At 42.9% G+C, this 18174-nt stretch overlaps 1 protein-coding gene across 1 annotated transcript in view; it reads right to left on the bottom strand.

The window, feature by feature from the left end:
- Positions 1 to 14274, bottom strand: part of HERC2 (HECT and RLD domain containing E3 ubiquitin protein ligase 2) — a 160913-nt gene extending 146639 nt beyond the window's left edge. The window contains exons 1-4 of the mRNA XM_081327133.1: positions 14254 to 14274; positions 13065 to 13176; positions 4850 to 4964; positions 3320 to 3457 (exon numbers count right to left, since the gene is read on the bottom strand). Of these exons, the coding sequence (XP_081183259.1) occupies positions 3320 to 3457; positions 4850 to 4964; positions 13065 to 13136 (325 nt within the window). The 5' untranslated portion in view covers positions 13137 to 13176; positions 14254 to 14274. The remainder of the gene's footprint in view (positions 1 to 3319; positions 3458 to 4849; positions 4965 to 13064; positions 13177 to 14253) is intronic.
- Positions 14275 to 18174: the final 3900 nt, after the last annotated feature.

The following is an 18174-nucleotide window of genomic DNA, read 5'->3' as shown; positions in this document are numbered from 1 at the left end:
GGCCGAGGCTTTGGTGCTTCCGGGATCGTGCGCACCTCTCCCAAGCCACCGCCGTCCGAGACCTGCCGAAGTTTGGGGAGGTTTGGGGAGGTGCGCGCGCACCTCCCCAAACCTCCCCAAACGTCGGCAGGTCTCCGTTCCTCCTGCCGACGTTTGGGGAGGTTTGGGCGCCTCCCCAAACCTCCCCAGGTCTCCGTTCCTCCGCACAGACCTGCCGACGTTTGGGGAGGTTTGGGCGCCTCCCCAAACCTCCCCAAACGTCGGCAGGTCTCCGTTCCTCCTGCCGACGTTTGGGGAGGTTTGGGCGCCTCCCCAAACCTCCCCAGGTCTCCGTTCCTCCGCGCAGACCTGCCGACGTTTGGGGAGGTTTGGGCGCCTCCCCAAACCTCCCCAAACGTCAGCAGGTCTCCGTTCCTCCTGCCGACGTTTGGGGAGGTTTGGGCGCCTCCCCAAACCTCCCCAAACGTCGGCAGGTCTCCGTTCCTCCGCGCAGACCTGCCGACGTTTGGGGAGGTTTGGGCGCCTCCCCGCACCTCCCCAGGTCTCCGTTCCTCCTGCCGACGTTTGGGGAGGTTTGGGCGCCTCCCCAAACCTCCCCAGGTCTCCGTTCCTCCGCGCAGACCTGCCGACGTTTGGGGAGGTTTGGGCGCCTCCCCAAACCTCCCCAGGTCTCCGTTCCTCCTGCCGACGTTTGGGGAGGTTTGGGCGCCTCCCCAAACCTCCCCAAACGTCGGCAGGTCTCCGTTCCTCCTGCCGACGTTTGGGGAGGTTTGGGCACCTCCCCAAACCTCCCCAGGTCTCCGTTCCTCCGCGCAGACCTGCCGACGTTTGGGGAGGTTTGGGCGCCTCCCCAAACCTCCCCAGGTCTCCGTTCCTCCTGCCGACGTTTGGGGAGGTTTGGGCGCCTCCCCAAACCTCCCCAGGTCTCCGTTCCTCCGCGCAGACCTGCCGACGTTTGGGGAGGTTTGGGCGCCTCCCCAAACCTCCCCAGGTCTCCGTTCCTCCTGCTGACGTTTGGGGAGGTTTGGGCGCCTCCCCAAACCTCCCCAGGTCTCCGTTCCTCCGCGCAGACCTGCCGACGTTTGGGGAGCTTTGGGCGCCTCCCCAAACCTCCCCAAACGTCGGCAGGTCTCCGTTCCTCCTGCCGACGTTTGGGGAGGTTTGGGCGCCTCCCCAAACCTCCCCAGGTCTCCGTTCCTCCGCGCAGACCTGCCGACGTTTGGGGAGGTTTGGGCGCCTCCCCAAACCTCCCCAAACGTCGGCAGGTCTCCGTTCCTCCTGCCGAGGTTTGGGGAGGTTTGGGCGCCTCCCCAAACCTCCCCAGGTCTCCGTTCCTCCGCGCAGACCTGCCGAGGTTTGGGGAGGTTTGGGCGCCTCCCCAAACCTCCCCAAACGTCGGCAGGTCTCCGTTCCTCCTGCTGACGTTTGGGGAGGTTTGGGCACCTCCCCAAACCTCCCCAAACGTCGGCAGGTCTCCGTTCCTCCTGCCGACGTTTGGGGAGGTTTGGGCGCCTCCCCAAACCTCGGCAGGTCTCCGTTCCTCCGCGCAGACCTGCCGACGTTTGGGGAGGTTTGGGCGCCTCCCCAAACCTCCCCAGGTCTCCGTTCCTCCTGCCGACGTTTGGGGAGGTTTGGGCGCCTCCCCAAACCTCCCCAGGTCTCCGTTCCTCCGCGCAGACCTGCCGACCTTTGGGGAGGTTTGGGCGCCTCCCCAAACCTCCCCAAACGTCGGCAGGTCTCCGTTCCTCCTGCCGACGTTTGGGGAGGTTTGGGCACCTCCCCAAACCTCCCCAGGTCTCCGTTCCTCCGCGCAGACCTGCCGACGTTTGGGGAGGTTTGGGCGCCTCCCCAAACCTCCCCAGGTCTCCGTTCCTCCGCGCAGACCTGCCGACGTTTGGGGAGGTTTGGGCGCCTCCCCAAACCTCCCCAGGTCTCCGTTCCTCCTGCCGACGTTTGGGGAGGTTTGGGCGCCTCCCCAAACCTCCCCAGGTCTCCGTTCCTCCGCGCAGACCTGCCGACGTTTGGGGAGGTTTGGGCGCCTCCCCAAACCTCCCCAAACGTCGGCATTCGGGGCCCGCGCCGAATTTGGGGAGGTTTGGGGAGGCGCCCAAACCTCCCCAAACGTCGGCAGGTCTGCGCGGAGGAACGGAGACCTGGGGAGGTTTGGGGAGGCGCCCAAACCTCCCCAAACGTCGGCAGGAGGAACGGAGACCTGGGGAGGTTTGGGGAGGCGCCCAAACCTCCCCAAACGTCGGCAGGTCTGCGCGGAGGAACGGAGACCTGGGGAGGTTTGGGGAGGCGCCCAAACCTCCCCAAACGTCGGCAGGAGGAACGGAGACCTGCCGACGTTTGGGGAGGTTTGGGGAGGCGCCCAAACCTCCCCAAATGTCAGCAGGAGGAACGGAGACCTGCCGACGTTTGGGGAGGTTTGGGGAGGCGCCCAAACCTCCCCAAACGTCGGCAGGAGGAACGGAGACCTGCCGACGTTTGGGGAGGTTTGGGGAGGCGCCCAAACCTCCCCAAACGTCGGCAGGTCTGCGCGGAGGAACGGAGACCTGCCGACGTTTGGGGAGGTTTGGGGAGGTGCGCGCGCACCTCCCCAAACCTCCCCAAACTTCGGCAGGTCTCCAGACGGCGGCGGTTTGGGAGAGGTGCGCGCGATCCTGGAAGCACCGAAGCCTCGGCCGCGCGCAAGTCCTCGGTAAGCTCCGGGCGGTCACTTGCTTCGCGTCTCCTGAGGGAAGGGGGGGCGACTGGAGCGGGCGTGTTTCCTCGCCTGCTGGGCGCCGCGATTTGCCCGGGGAACGCGCGGGCCCCGAATGGCAGCGTGGAGCGAGGAAGCGGACAGCCAGGGCTTCCCCGAGAGCCGCGGCCACACAGGGTATTCCTGTGTATTCAGGCTTGCAAAATGGCGGATCGAGCCTCTGCTGGCGGCAGAGGCTTGCAGAGCGCGGATCCAGCCTCCGCCGGCGGCGGAGGCTTGCAGAGCGCGGATCGGCTTATACTCGAGTCAACAACTTTTCCCAGTTTTTGGGGGTGAAATTGGGGGTCTCGGCTTATACTCGAGTCGGCTTATACTTAAGTATATACGGTACTACTTTAAAATCAGAAACTACTTTTCCTGTCATAGCCAAGATTCTGTGTTCATTCTGCTAACGTTCTGCCAGAATTCATTCCTGGAAAGTATTTAACAATTTATATGGTTGTATTTACTGTATTATTTAAAATAAAATGCATATTAAATTGACTACTTAAATTAACAGAACATCTTCAATAAAAGGAGAGGAGTTGTCTAAGTTCCATTTTTAAAAAATATTACCTGGCTGTTTTCCCCAAATCCAACTTTCAACAATTGATTTAGCTCTATAGGTAGGCAGTAGTGTATCATCCTCATCTTTCCTCTCTTTCTCATTCTGATCTTCTTTCTTTGATCCAGTCTGGCCTTCAGTGCTTTCCTCTATAGGATTTTAGAAAGCACAAACACAAAAATCCTTTTTTTAAAGCAATTACTTTCACATCTAAGACTGTGTCAGTCAAAGCATTCAAAAGCTTATTCTGTGTACTCGTATTCACTCTACTGTCCGCCTTGCATGGGAAAGTCAGGAGAGGAAGAAGAAGAAACGTAATCTCCTTTTTCACTTAACCATTCTATTACTATTCTACTTAAAAATCTGTATTGCATTGTTAACCATGTTCTGAAAATCATTGTTTATTTCACACACAAAATGGAACTTCTACCATTAAAAATTTATTAAACGTATCTTTTCTCTGTTTATTTAATTTTTATATTTTACAATATTTATTTCTTTGCACATTTTAATCAAGAGTTGCTTAGAGTTATTTTCTCATCTCCAAATTGAGCAGCAAGATACTGTATTAACATATCATAAATGAAATAGCTAACATTTGGGAGGTATATTACAATGCCAAAGTCTACATATAATTATGGAAAGTCACATTTCTTAAATTATTTTTGTGACTGCCCAATCTGAAATTTTAGAGAGAACAGAAAAACTGTGACAAGTACTGTTTTGTAAAACTAGATTGTGACTATTTTTTATAAGCAAGGTGAGTAGAGAATAGTAAGGGCTGTCTGATTCAGAATTGTTTAAAATAGCTTCAACATAAGTCCTCTTCACTACCCTTTATTATGTGGCTGAAATGAAGAAAATTTCTCATTCATGTACAAAAAGCTTTGTGCTCTATTCAAATCTAGCAATGAACACAAAATGCTGAATTCATAATTCATTTAATCAAATGCTGAGTCAGACTGATTGAACCAGGGCTCATGGTTGTTGTTTTTTTTAAAAATAGTGTTGTATATTAACTATTGCCCAAATACTATTCCTTAATATTCTTTCCTACCCCATATTTTTAAGCAGACTTCACATTATTATATTCTGATAAATCCCTTATGCTTATTTCAAAAGCAATAATATAAACTGGGAAATAGTTTCATTAATAAAAACATTATCCATATCATATATGCAGATGTGTGAGCAACCTCTTGGGACTGGTGCTATACCTACACTTTACATTTGGGGGAATCCAAGGACCTTAGTGAGCAGAATCACCATGCAAAGCAGGCAGGTCTGTCACATATGTGCAAGTTCAGAACTTTTTCTCTTTTTAAATCTTGGCTTTGAGAAGGGAAGATTTGTTACAGGACTATGTTTATTTTAGGGCTTACTTAAAATATTGTGTATCTTTCACTTTACAGTGAAGATAAACTGAAGCTATTTTTTATTATCAGTCTGGTAAGTGGAACATTCAAGGGCCACGAAAATTGATTCAAAGGCCATATGTGACTAAGCTTTGACTTGCCCATATTTAATATAAGAAAAATTACCTTTTCGTGGCGATGCTTCACCACTTTGGGTAATTTCTATTCCAGTGTATACGATTTCTCCATCTTTGACCATTTCATTCCATAGACCACAGAGTCCATCTCTGGTAAATGCAAGCTTTAAGAAAAAAAAGAATTCTGATTGTCTGCTTATTACAAATAGAACATGCTTAATACTCAATTTTTAAAATAAATCTTAAAATGTAACTATTAAGAAATAATCTCAGACCTGTACTAAATAATTCATTTGATTCAAGTACATATTATGTGTTTTTCAAAGAATACCCCTAAGCATAAGCTTAAGAACAGCTCATATATAAAAAGACCTTCAAAAGCACTAATATATTATAATATATGCCAAAGAAAAAAAATATCAAGAATCCTTGGTATACTAAAGATTAGAATTTTTCATTTACAGCCTTAGACAACTTGAGATCACACCAGTGATGCAATGCACAAAATCAGAAGTACCTCTCTTAATTGCTTAATAATGTTTTTTAACAATCTATTACAGGTAGTTTTACACTTACAACCACAACTTAGCCCCAAATTTCCCTTGTTAAGCAACACAGTTAAGTGAATTTTGCCCTATTTTACAAACTTTCTTGCCGCAATTATTAAGTGAGACATGGCAGTTGTTAAGTTAGTAATATGGTTGTTAAGTAATCTGGCTTCCCCATTGACTTTGCTTGTCAGGTCACAAAAGACTATAAGGTGGTACCATTGTGTTGTAAGGGTGACACAGAGTTTTTAAATCAGCTGAACACATTTTTGGGAAGATTCGAAGCATCAATTAGTACCCCTGTGAGGAAATCTGTGTCGCATCCTGATCAGCAAATGCTTAGTTTTGACATTACCTCTGCCTGGAGGACACTGCAAAAAGTTATTATTTCGAAAGTGGCAGACCCAGGTAATATCCCTGGGCAAGTTCTTAGGGAATGCCCAGAAGAGTTGACTTGTGTTCCTACAGATATTTTCAATCTTTCATTGCAGCGGGCAATAGTCCCTTCATGTTTTAAGACTGCAATTATTTTGCCAGTGCCTAAAAAGTGCATTATCTTCTGGTTGAACTTATGACCATCATTATCAAATATTTTGAAAGACTGATAAAAGATTTTATTATATCCAGCCTCCCTCCAGCATTTGACTCACTTCAGTTTGCTTACCAGGCAAATCACTCTACAGAGGATGCTATTTCTCCGTTTTCCATCTGAGCTTGGCACACTTAGAGAAAAGAACTACTCATGCACCAATGTTGCTTGTTGACTTTAGTTTGGCATTTAATACGATCATTCCTCAGCATTTAGTAGACAAACAGGGTTTTTTAGGCTTTAATACACCTTTGTGCAACTGGATTCTTGATTTTCTCTCTGATAGGCCCCATTAAAAATGTGGTAAGATAATCCTCAACCTATGACCATAATTGAGCCCAAAATTTATGTTGCTAATGAGAAATTTGTTAAATGAGTTTTGACCCATTTTACGACTTTTCTTGCCACATTTGTTAAGTGAATCACTGTAGTTGTTAAGTGAATCTGGTTTTCCCATTGACTTTGCTTGTCAGAAGGTTGCAAAAGGATGACCCTGAAATATTGCAATCATCATAAATATCAATTAGTTGCCAAGCATCCAAATGTAAATCACATGACCCTGGGGATGTTGCAACGGTCATAAGTGTCAAAAATGGTCATAAGTTACTTTTTTCAGTGCCATTGTAATAGTCACTTAGCGAATTGTTGTAAGTTGAGGACTACCTGTACTTTATCACTTTTTTCTTTTTTTTGGGGGGGGGTGTCAAGTTTTTGACACATTGTCAGGCGTGGTATTCGAATATTGCCACATCCTAAAAGTGGTACAATCTGTGAAAAGGTTGAAAAGCACTGATTTAAAGAACTATCTCCCAATAAGCTTTCTTTCAGTCATCTACAAGGTTTTCACCAAGAATAGCAAAAAGAATATTGAACATTAAATGATGCACAGCCAAAAGAGTAGGCAGGGTTCACATCCAGGTTGTTCAGCAAGTCATTGAAAAGCACAACGAGTACAACATGCCTTTGTGCATGGCTTTTATTGACTACAAAAAGGAATTTGACTCAGTTATTTCAACAAGCAATAATTAATGCTTTCCTCAACCAAGGTGTACACAGTGCTTATAAACTTACTATTAATATATGAAAAAACAAAGGTGGCAATTTGCCTTAATGATCTTAAAGTGGAAATCAACATAGAACTAGGTGTACGACAAAGTGATACAATATCACCTATCTTTTCTCAGCCTCCCTTGAAGAAGTATTTTGCAAAGTAGACTGGGCAAAAGATGGAATAAAAATCAATGGCGCCTATTTAAATCACTTAAGATTTTCAGATGATGATGTTCTCTTTTCACAAGACCCAAAAGAGCTACAAAGACACATACAAGAGCTGCACAAAGCAAGATAACCATTTGGCTTAAAAATAAACCTGAAAAAGAGCTAGGTTAGGTTTAATAAATTCACTAGAGAAAGAAAAAGAATTATATATGGAGAAGAACTAGACACAGTAGACCACTATATATACCTTGGCCAAAGGATTTCAATGGAAGGTGATACAATAAAGGAAATTGAACGGCGTGTTAATTGTGGCTAGCAGGCATTCATCAAGCTAAGCATAATTTTCAAGAGCAACCTCTCCCTATGCCTGAACAGAAAAGTTTTTGATCATTGTGTGCTACCAGCTGTAACAGTGAGATTAGACACTAATCTCACCATGGATACTAAAGCTACAAGTGGTGCAAAGAGCCATGGAAAGATACATAGTCGGCATCACAAGACAAAATAGAAAGACCCGCACATGGATTAGAGAACAAACAAAAATATACGACATCATCAAGAGAGTAAAAGAATTGCAATGGAAATGGGCTGGTCACATAGCAAGAAAACTGATGGCAGGTGGACTAAGGCAATCATAGAATGGATCCCACTTGATAAAAAGTGTCCACAAGAGACCTAAAACCAGATGGATCGATGACATCAGCAAGTATCGGGGGCTCAACTGGCAAAAGAAGGCTTAAGATTGTACGGATTGGAAACATGCATAAGAGGCCTTCATCCTGCAGTAGATAGACAACAGCTAAAACGATGATTGATGATGATGATGATGAAATGTATATATGAGTCTACGAATGTATGTATGCATGTATGTATACACACACATCGTGTGTGTGTGTGTGTGTGTGTGTGTGTATTTCTTTTGAGAGCAGGCATTGGAATTTCATTTTAATGTGTGCCATTGTGTACATAGGAAAGTGACAATGAAGGTTAACTTATCTAAAAAGTGATCACATAACCCCAGGACACTGCAACCGCCATAAATACATGCCAAATGGCAAGAATCCAAATTTTGATCCATGTGACCACGAGGGTGCTGCAATGGTTGTAAATGTGAAAAATAATAATAATAATAATAATAAGGAGGAGGAGGTCATTTTTTTCAGTACCACTGTAATTTTGAACTGTCACTAAATAAATGATTGTAAATCAACAACTACCAGTATTCTATTTTCAAAATGACTTTTTAAAATAAAAATCATAGCCATTCACTACCAAATAGCATATTAAAATCAAATATTCCAAAGTGAACATTTTCTAATTATTTAAAAGTAAAGATCGCCTTTAATGGCACAATCTTCCCAGTTTGGCCAACACAATGCAAGTGCTATAGTGAAACTATAAAGAACTGACAAAACCAACTAACAACCATCAGCAAAACCGTTTATGATACCAATATTTAATCAGAATAGAGGTGGAAGGGACCTTGGAGGTCTTTTAGTCCAATCCCCTTGCTCAAGCAGGAGACCCTATACTACAGTATTTCAGAAAAGTGACTGTCCAGTTTCTTCTTAAAAACCTCCAGTTCAGTATTTTATAAGCTGTCAGGTATGCTAAAGAGCCACACTAGCAGTATTATATGTGTGAACTTCAATGTATCCATAACTACTTGGTTAAAACTCATGGAGAATATTCAAGGCCATCCTCAAGTGAAACACTGCATGAGTGACATAAGTGATTGCAACTAACGCTGCTGGATACAGGAAAAGGCAACAGTTGGCACATGAGATGTAGGTATGCCAAGAACATCATGGATACAGACTCCATCTCAACAATCCTAATTCCTGAAGGAAATCCCAAAGTGTGGCAAATACCAACAGAGTAAGGCATTTCGCAATCAGAGGCCTTTCCGGAAGGCCATTGCAGCCGAGAACAGAGCTATGGAATGAGCTGCAGAATGAAGCTGCTCCTTCAGCTGCAGAAGAAGTGGGCCGGCTGGGCAGGGTTATTGCTGCCGGAGGTGAGTAGAAAAGACACCCCATCCCATCCCTGAAAATAAGAGCTGGTGCCTCTTTTAGAGGCAAAAAAATAAGTAAGACTGTCTTATTTTCAGGGAAACATGATAGGATTTGGCTTATGTCTGTACTGAACCTGACAGCCTCTAGACCAGGGCTTTTCAACCGGTGGTACGGGTACCACTAGTGGTACACGAGCACCTGGCTGGTGGTACGCGGCATCGCCTTCCTTCTTCTTCCCAGCTCACTTGCTGCCGGAAAGCATGCTGCTTGGCAGTGGCCTGCAAGAACCCTACAGAGGGCGTGCACAGGCGCAGAGCGAGGCCCCGCCCTCCCCAGGGACTTCTTGTGCAGCAACCAGATTGACTTCTGATTGGCACTTCTTCGGGGCACACATGGCCGGGAAGGCGCGTAGGAGTCCCAGGTACCTGTAAGGCAATCGGCTTGCTCCTCCCCCATTGCCCGCCAGCCCCAGGAGAACCCCGCGCAAGCGCCTTACCAGGCTCCAAACCCTGCCTTTCGAGCAGGAGCGGCTATGAAGCCCCGGGCTCGACAATCAACCAAGGGGGTGGGGATCCGTGCAGCAACCCAGCTACCTGGCCTGTCGTTGCTCCGCCGATCAGCTGGGAGGCTGGGACTCCGTTTCCCACACAGCCAGCCAGCTGGAAGTCCCGGTGGGTGGCCCCAATACCGCCAAACAGCCAGGAGCGTCGGCAACCTTCTCTCAGGGCTGCCAGTCAGCTGGGAGGCCGGGGCTTGACAGCCGCTCCTGCTCAAAAGCACCAGCGCTCCTAGGTCACTGGTGGCCACGAGAGAAGGTTGCCAACTTCTCCTCTGGTCGGTGGCTCAAATCCGGAGTCTCAGCAGGCAGGAGCCCGGGATCAGTGTTTTTGAGCGGGATTTCTAAGCGCGACTCAGCTGATCCCAGGCTCCTGCCCGGCTCGCTTGCGGAAAAGAGGCTGCTTGCTAAGTGATCCCAGGATCAGCTGAGTCGCGCTCAGAAGTCACGCTCAGAAACACTTATCCCGGACTCCTGCCCAGCTCACTTAGCAAACAGCTTATTTTCCGCAAGCGAGCCAGGCAGGAGCCCCGATTAGCGTTTCTGAGCGCGATTTCTGGGCCGACTGCGTCTTAAGCAGTTGTTTTAACCCAAGTGTATTCTGAATGCTTAACAAACATTTAACACATATCTTCCTTGCTTCTCAGCTAACAAAGAGAGAGAGAGAGCCTGTGGCCTAGGGGTTAAAACAACTGCTTAAGACGCAGTCGGCCCAGGTTCGAATCTCAGAAGTGTATGGCTGACTGATGAGAACAAATAAGTTTGAAATGATCATATCTGTCTCCCTTTATTCTTTGTTAGCAAGCCAAAAAAATGTACACAAATATGAGCTGCCACTGCTGTGGCTACTGCCTGTAGATGGCCTTGGGCTAGGCTGAAACAGGAAATAAGATTTGTCCCATGTCTGGGACTAAGCAAGTGTATTCTGAATGCTTAACAAACATTTAACGTACATACATACATACATATATACATATATATACATATATACATACATACATACATACATACGTTAGCTGTTATATGCATGTCAGCATATAAATTCTTACACTCTCTTAACTTGAAAGAAAAGTAATATCCCTTATTGTAAAAAAAAAAATCTCCTATTTAAGAAACATGAAACTACAAAACATTCTGAAATGTATAATGAAATCTCTCTACAGCTCCAGAAACTACCTCTAACAACTACCAGAGAAGTAAAATGGAGACACCCCAAAGTACATATATGCACCAACTCTCCCTTTTTATGACCCTGTAAATACCTTACTTCAGGGTAGAGTTGGGGCACCTGGATGGAGCTGAACGTTTACTAGCCACATGCCCTTCATGACATTATTCGCAGCAGATATTTTTTTCTTTGTGCCCTTGAAGAGAAACATATGTTGCTACCTAGGATTGAAATCTCAACCCTCCAAGTGGGAGGCGAGCATCTTCAAAATATATTTACCAACAGTAAAATTCACCTGATCAACCTGCTATTATGCACACTGAGAGGGGAAGTAGAAAGAAGGAAAACCAAAGGACGAAAACTAAAACCAAAACTATTCCATCTGTAGAAATGGAACTTGAACATTCTGCTCTGATCTTCAATCAGAAAAAAAGTTTTAAAGTTAAATTGTAGCTATTAAACCTTCATTACATGTTTGCCTGGTGTAAACCACAATAAAATTTGTTAACCATGATTTGTGAATCTACCCATAGTGGCTGACTACAATGTATAAATCAAACTACTATGGTTTAAAGAACATATTATGATTTTTAAAAATCCAAACTATAATGTTTGAGCCAAGCATTTTGTTAATTCTTTGTCATTAACCACTAAAATGATAATTAAAATACAAAGACTTTTATATGGCAACAAAGCTTGTATCTGAATACATACACACATACACACACAAACACAGCATTATATTTTATTTCCAGTCATTTCCCTTTTTCTACAAATAGGAATCACAAAAATAACTAAGAATATCTCCAGAGGTGTTAAGAAAACCTCCAATCCTATAAAGGCTAAATTGAGATCTCCGATGTCAGATATTAGAATTTTGGTGTAGGGATGTACAAAATTATCCATGCACGCAACAACTAATCCTGGGTAGTCCATGTCTGAACTGAAACACATTTTTTTCCAGACACAGGACTGATAAAAGTATATTGTATATTCTATATAAAAGTGGGAAGTCTCTTATATGGGAGAGGGTAAAGAAAACAAGAGTACACAGCAGTATACAGCAGCTAAGAAGTAACAAACTAGCAGAAACTTGGAGAGAACATATGGATTAGTAGAATAGCTGCCAGTACCAAAATGTACGTCTACAAGCACAGTATATCTACCTGCCTTCCCATTGCCCTACCTCCCTTTAGTTACAGAAGACAGTGCCCTTGGCTTTATGTATTCAGTTCAGAGCAGCTGCAGGCAGACTAGTTGAGTATGTCACACATGAAACTAAGGACATGTGTTGTAGCAGCTAAAGGGAAGTAGGAAAAGTAAGTTGCTGCAGAAAATCAGCAGGTTAATTATCCACCACTGTATAGTATATCCGACTAGTTTACAATTTCCTAAGTCGTTCTCTACCTCTTCCTAAAGGCCACCAATAACAACAAAACTTTTGGCTTTAAGTATGAAGTAATGAGAGGTTCAGAAATGAAAACGTTGGGAGGTTGAGGTGGTAAGCTAGCACACAGGCATATACAACAGGGGGAAGAAAAGTGAGATGCACCAGGCAAAACCCTAACTAAATCTGGAACATTTAAAAGGTTTCAAGTTTCAGTTCAGCTGACTCATACCTAACTAAAATAGTCAGACAGAATTTGAAAGCACATAATTTGAAAGCACTATCTACTCATTCAAGGTTTTTTTTTTAAAAAAAGTTCTATTTTGGACACATTCTTATTTTACAATGTACAAAGGTCAATTGACTACATATCCCTACTCATTTTTAACCACAAGCCCATAATTTAAACAGTTAAAATGTTTCAACACTAAAATTAGTAACTTTTTGACTATATTACCCTAGTGTTAATCTGGAAGACTATACAATTCCTCCATATTAATTCAAATCTGTGATAAGAGAGCAAGCTATTATAGTATTTGATAGACTATTAAATCTACTTCATACGAACATTACACTTAATACAATTTGACTTTTAATATATGACTATGACAAAGATAAATTTTCATTATTTCTCCTGAGCAAATTAGCAGATTGTTTTCAATAGAAAAAGCTCATTTTAATCTCAAGGTTTTTTTTAAATTGCCAAAAAGGATTACATTGCTTTCCAAAACAAAAGCTCTCATATTACATAACCATTAAATATAAACATTGAGGAGTTCTTACCTGTAAATCTGTCTTCAGCCATTTGGAATCAAATCTAATCTGAGCAGCCAAACAAAAGGATTCAGAAGACATGTTCTCTTTTCCAGCTAACTGTTTTGGCTGGTTTGGCAACCTATCATAATATATATGTATATAGGTTTTATTAAGAGTGACAGAATAATCTACTCAAGTATATTTGCACACACATTCTCCCCAGTTGATGTCATGGTTTCTTAACCATTCACTACTGCAAATTACAGCAGTCCAGTAGGTATATTGTAAGCAGGGAAACAAGATCATTAGTACTCTGTTGACAAGAGATCTGTTTATATCATACCAGAGTCCTCCCAAAGCTGGAGTGAAAAACATCCCCTTCTATCGCACCACACTATATTTTCAGAAGCTTCTGCTACTGCTCTCATTCAGGCTTGTAATTGGTGCATGAAATAAATAATTAACAATTATTCAAGCCAACAAAACCAAACCATTCATCTCTGCTCACCCTGAAAAAGGAAGTGATGCCTGGAAGAATTAAAATCACTTTCACTAGAACTCTACCAATCCTGCATTTATTTTCCAATCTCTAATCTAATTCACTGTAATGAGAGGCTGCACCTATTATTATCATGCACGTATTTATTTATTTATGCTATTTTAAGCTGCAAATCTTTTTGCTAACCAAAGCACACACATGTGGCAAGGGAAGAGAAAGTGCCATTTTGGACAGCAATCTCCAACGCTGTGTTTACATTTCTGGAGAACCCTTTTCACTTGTACTGTTATTTTGTTACAAAAGAATTATGGGGTGGGGAAAGAGAAACCACACCAAACTCTGGAAATATTCCGGATATCGACACAGATACACGCCTTCAATATTCAAATAAAAAATTCTGAATCTCCCATAAAAATGTAAACCAAAAAGGCTCCTTAGGATGAAAGTCACGTTCATGCCTTTTCTTTGCCTCCCGCTCGCTCTTTCATATGGGATGAGCTCCTGGCCTGCACTGGGTATTTTCCAACGATGTCGCTGCCCCTGACATCCGAGGACGCCCCTCCGTCATATGCCGCCCACAAACTGATGCACCAGCCTCAGCTTCCCTTGGCAATGCAGAGGGAGGCCCGACTCCAAGGGGAGTGGGGGGTGGAGAAGGCTAGGCCTCTGGCCACCCGAATCCCCCTCCCCAAATCGCGGGATTGCTCCCGCACTCACTCAGCTATCCAGCCAGACTCCGTCGGACCTCCTATTCGCGGAAGGGACGGGTAATCTCTCAGCGTCTGTCGCGGGCCCAGCTGGCCCGTCCACCTCCCACCCCGCCAGCAGCTAATTCCCCACACCCACCTACCCCTGACCGAACCGGATAGAGGAGTAACATTCGCTTCTCCTGTGGACCAATCAGGAAACAAGTATAGAGATCCGATCCCACCAATCTCCTTTGAGGAGGCGGGACACTTCGTCTTCCTTAGAAGATCATAGAGAGGGTTTGGCATACGGCTTCTGTTTCCTGTAGAGATCCGGTTGCGTTCGGTATATAAAGGGCACTGCGCAAAAAACAGGGAGGCTGGAAGGGAGAGAAGGGATGAGTCCAAATTGGTGTAGGTTTTGCTTATTTTTTCCATCCAACCATCCTCCGCTGCTAGAGACCTACTAAACGGCCACCTTGTATTCTATTTTGTATTGCAATAGTGATGCCGCTTAAGGCAGTTCCTCAAAATGCAGTTTATTAAGGCCTATCGAATACGGGTTGCTATGTGGACTGCCTTTCTTGCAAAAGCATGCATTTTATCTCAGGAAGTGCATTATTAATATTGCATTTTAAGTTCTTAAGTTTGTATAATTCTTTTTTTACAAATTTTATTGATTTTCTAATATTACATTTACATATTTGAAAAGCAGGGTGGTGGCAGCGTAGTAGTAATTGCTACCATAAACATTTCCTCTCTTTTTCCCTTTATATGTACTTTCTATTTGTGAATTTAAAGACAAGTTTTATCCTATCAATCACATAAAAATTAACTTTCTTACATATATCCATAGTTTTTAGTTTACGCATATTCTAGTTGTTTTAACATACAATCTTTTAGACAATCAATGACCTAATAATTTTTCAATTTTAATTTCCACTAACATTTAAATTTAACGTTTAATATTTATCATTCCCAATAATTTTAATATACTCCCAATTCATCTATCACCATTCCTCACAAAATATAATATTCAAAATACACATCCCATTTACTTACCTTCTCACCCTCTATGTCAACAAATTAAGGATACAATATGATATCCTTCCTTTTTGCTAATTTTCAGTTTTGCTTTTTTTAAGTAGTAATCAAAATTTCTTTTTTATTTCAGTATTTATTACTTCCTCTTCCTCTTTGTATCTGCTATCTCTTGCTTAAACTGATAATTGTCGTTTTTAACGGTCCATATAGACCTATTTTAAGGGACGTGGTTGCTCAGGACGCTGAGCTTGTCGATCAGAAGGTCGGCAGTTTGGCGGGTCGAATCCCTTTATAGACCTATTTAGTACTTTCTTACTATTTATTACCTATTTATTACTTACTATTTATTACTTTCAACAATAAGTTTTTAGCTTATCTACATTATTCACCTTTACATGACCTTTATGCACAAATCAAATTAGCTATTAGTATTTATATTGCTAAATTTTAATGACCAAAAATTTTCTTTATCTCAGTTCATAATAATGTCTTGTGTTCAACATGCACATCTTATCTATTTAAGTACATTCTGTTTTAGATTTCAATAAGATGGTTGAAACTCCATTCTTCGAGTCTTATTCTGGCTTTTTTCCTTTGCCAAATCATCTTCCATGTCCTTGTTTTTGGGTCATCAAACCAATCTCCTTGTAATATCATGTATATTAATTGATGTTGGCAAAACCATCCAGTCGCCATTTTTTTAGGGGACTTGTAGGTCTAATGGGTCATCTCTTTATTCTTCCATATCAACGTGGTTGTTCTGAATTGTTTGTCTTCTGATCCAACTGTTCTTTTTCTAGATCCTCTAGTTCCTTCTGTATTGTATAAGAAACCCTTTCCTTTTTCCAAGTTGTCGATATCTTTTCTGGATTTTCAAATATCAATATTTGTTGAATTGTAGATTCTTCTGTCATTGTATTTAAAAGTTTCATTTTTCTATTGTATTTTGTATAGATGGTTCTTTAGTTGTGGTCAAAGTTTGGGCTTTCATAACTGGGCTGTCTTCTTGTTCCTTCACATAGCCTCTTAGTATTTCATTGATAGTGATAAAAGTTTGAATTAGTGTTTTCAACATAGCAAGAGTTTGTTGATCTTTATCTATAAAGAAATTTTGTTCCTGGCCTTCTTCCATATTAATATTTTAAACTAAAGGCTTTACACTTAGAAAACCCAAGACAGAGAATTTTTTTTCTAGTTAGGGAACACAGAGCCTTTCACAGCTGTTGTTTCAGAGCTCTCAAGGTTATGTATCTTATCTATTTCCCTGGGCAATCAGCCAGGCCCCTTTTAAAGTTTCCCTTTGAGTCCCAAAGTTATCTTAATCTTTTCATTTTTTTTCTTTTTTTTTCATAAGAAGAAACCCAGATTTTCAACAGAAGTAAATAATGAAAAATAAGAAATAAAAAATCTTTCAGTCCACATGCTTTAAGAAATAAAGTTCCAATTGGGATTCAGTTACTTTTTCAATGTTTAAAACGCCCCTGAGTATTTAGTCGCCGCTCTTTCTGGAGGGAGGGCTAAAGTTCCTCTTCCCTCACCGCAGGGGGGAGAATGCTTAGCAGCTTAAGGAGGTACAGAAAGTAATTAGGGTGTAAAAGAGGTGGATCTCACCCAGTCTCTTCTGCGCTCCTTTAACAGTTGCCTGGTGGAAAATGTGACTTTGGCTGTTCATAGCCTAGGGACGAGCTGTAATGGCCGGTCCTTTCGTCCACCGGTTTGGAAGGATTGCCAGGTCTAACGGGAGAGTTGCGGCTCTCCCGTGATCCAGCGAGCGCCCCTCATTGCTGGTTGCCTCTTCGGGGTGACCTTTGGCCCTTTTCAGGGCCCCCCAGTGATGCGAAACTGGATGGGGGAGAGAGAGCAAGTCTCCCAGCCATCCATAGCAGCTGCGTGGCAAAACGGAAGTCCACGTTTGTATAATTCTTAAATAAAACCCAGAGATCAATACAGAATCTTACTATATGGTGATTGTTTTTTTCACCCACATAAACCTGGGATAAGATATTGTGAATTTGATAACTGTGTTTGGATTGTATTATTATTCAAGAAGTTACCACTATCTTTTGTTTTGCTGCTATTATTTGACAATTGCATTGACATAACTCAAGATAAATTGGTAATGCTAAATGGGTTTGATAGAAGTAAAGGAAAGGTCTTCAAAAATTTAATATTGAAAGAAATTTAAAATTGAATTTACTGCAGTGGAAATTTACTGAGTGAAGAAGCAGCTATAATAGAAGGGAATCAGGAAAGGATAACATAAAGGCAGGATGTAAGATAAATATGTAGGCAAAAATTAGCTGGGTCTTAGAGTGGGAAAACAGGAAAACAAGCTGAATAAGAGGGAAGGCATACTGAATTGAAAAACAGGAAATAACCTATTTTTCTAAAGGGGAGGCCAGAAATCAGGCAACTGAGCATGTGCAATTAGTTGATTAATATTAACTGATGCACCTTGCATAAATTATCTCTTAATTTTAATGTACATGTGATGTATGATTTAGTATGTAGCAGGAAATATGTAAGAGGCGGTCAGAAAGAGCATAACCTCATAGTACCTCAGCCAATGGGGAAAGAGGGATGTGGCGGCCGGGACAAGGCTGTATAAAGAAGGAAATATTTTGGGTTGGAACTTTGGAGAGAACCAAGCTTTGATAGCTTCTCTCCCTGCTTATTGCAATAAATGAAACAAAAGACGTTCACTGTGTCTTGGCTGGTTATTGGTCAGGCGAGCTTGCCTCTGGTCACGAAGGAAAGTAGCCAGGAACACATAACAGGTTGATACAGATGGATTTTTTAAATCTTGTATACTTCTTTGCATCACTGTTTATCTCCCACATATCAGGTTTGCCTTCAACTCACTGTCACTGCCATAAGACCAAGTATCACCCAAACACATCTTGAGCTG

Source organism: Vipera berus (genome assembly GCF_964194415.1).
Source record: "Vipera berus genome assembly, chromosome: 4".
NCBI lineage: Eukaryota > Metazoa > Chordata > Lepidosauria > Squamata > Viperidae > Vipera > Vipera berus.
This window is presented reverse-complemented; position numbering and strand designations above follow the sequence as displayed.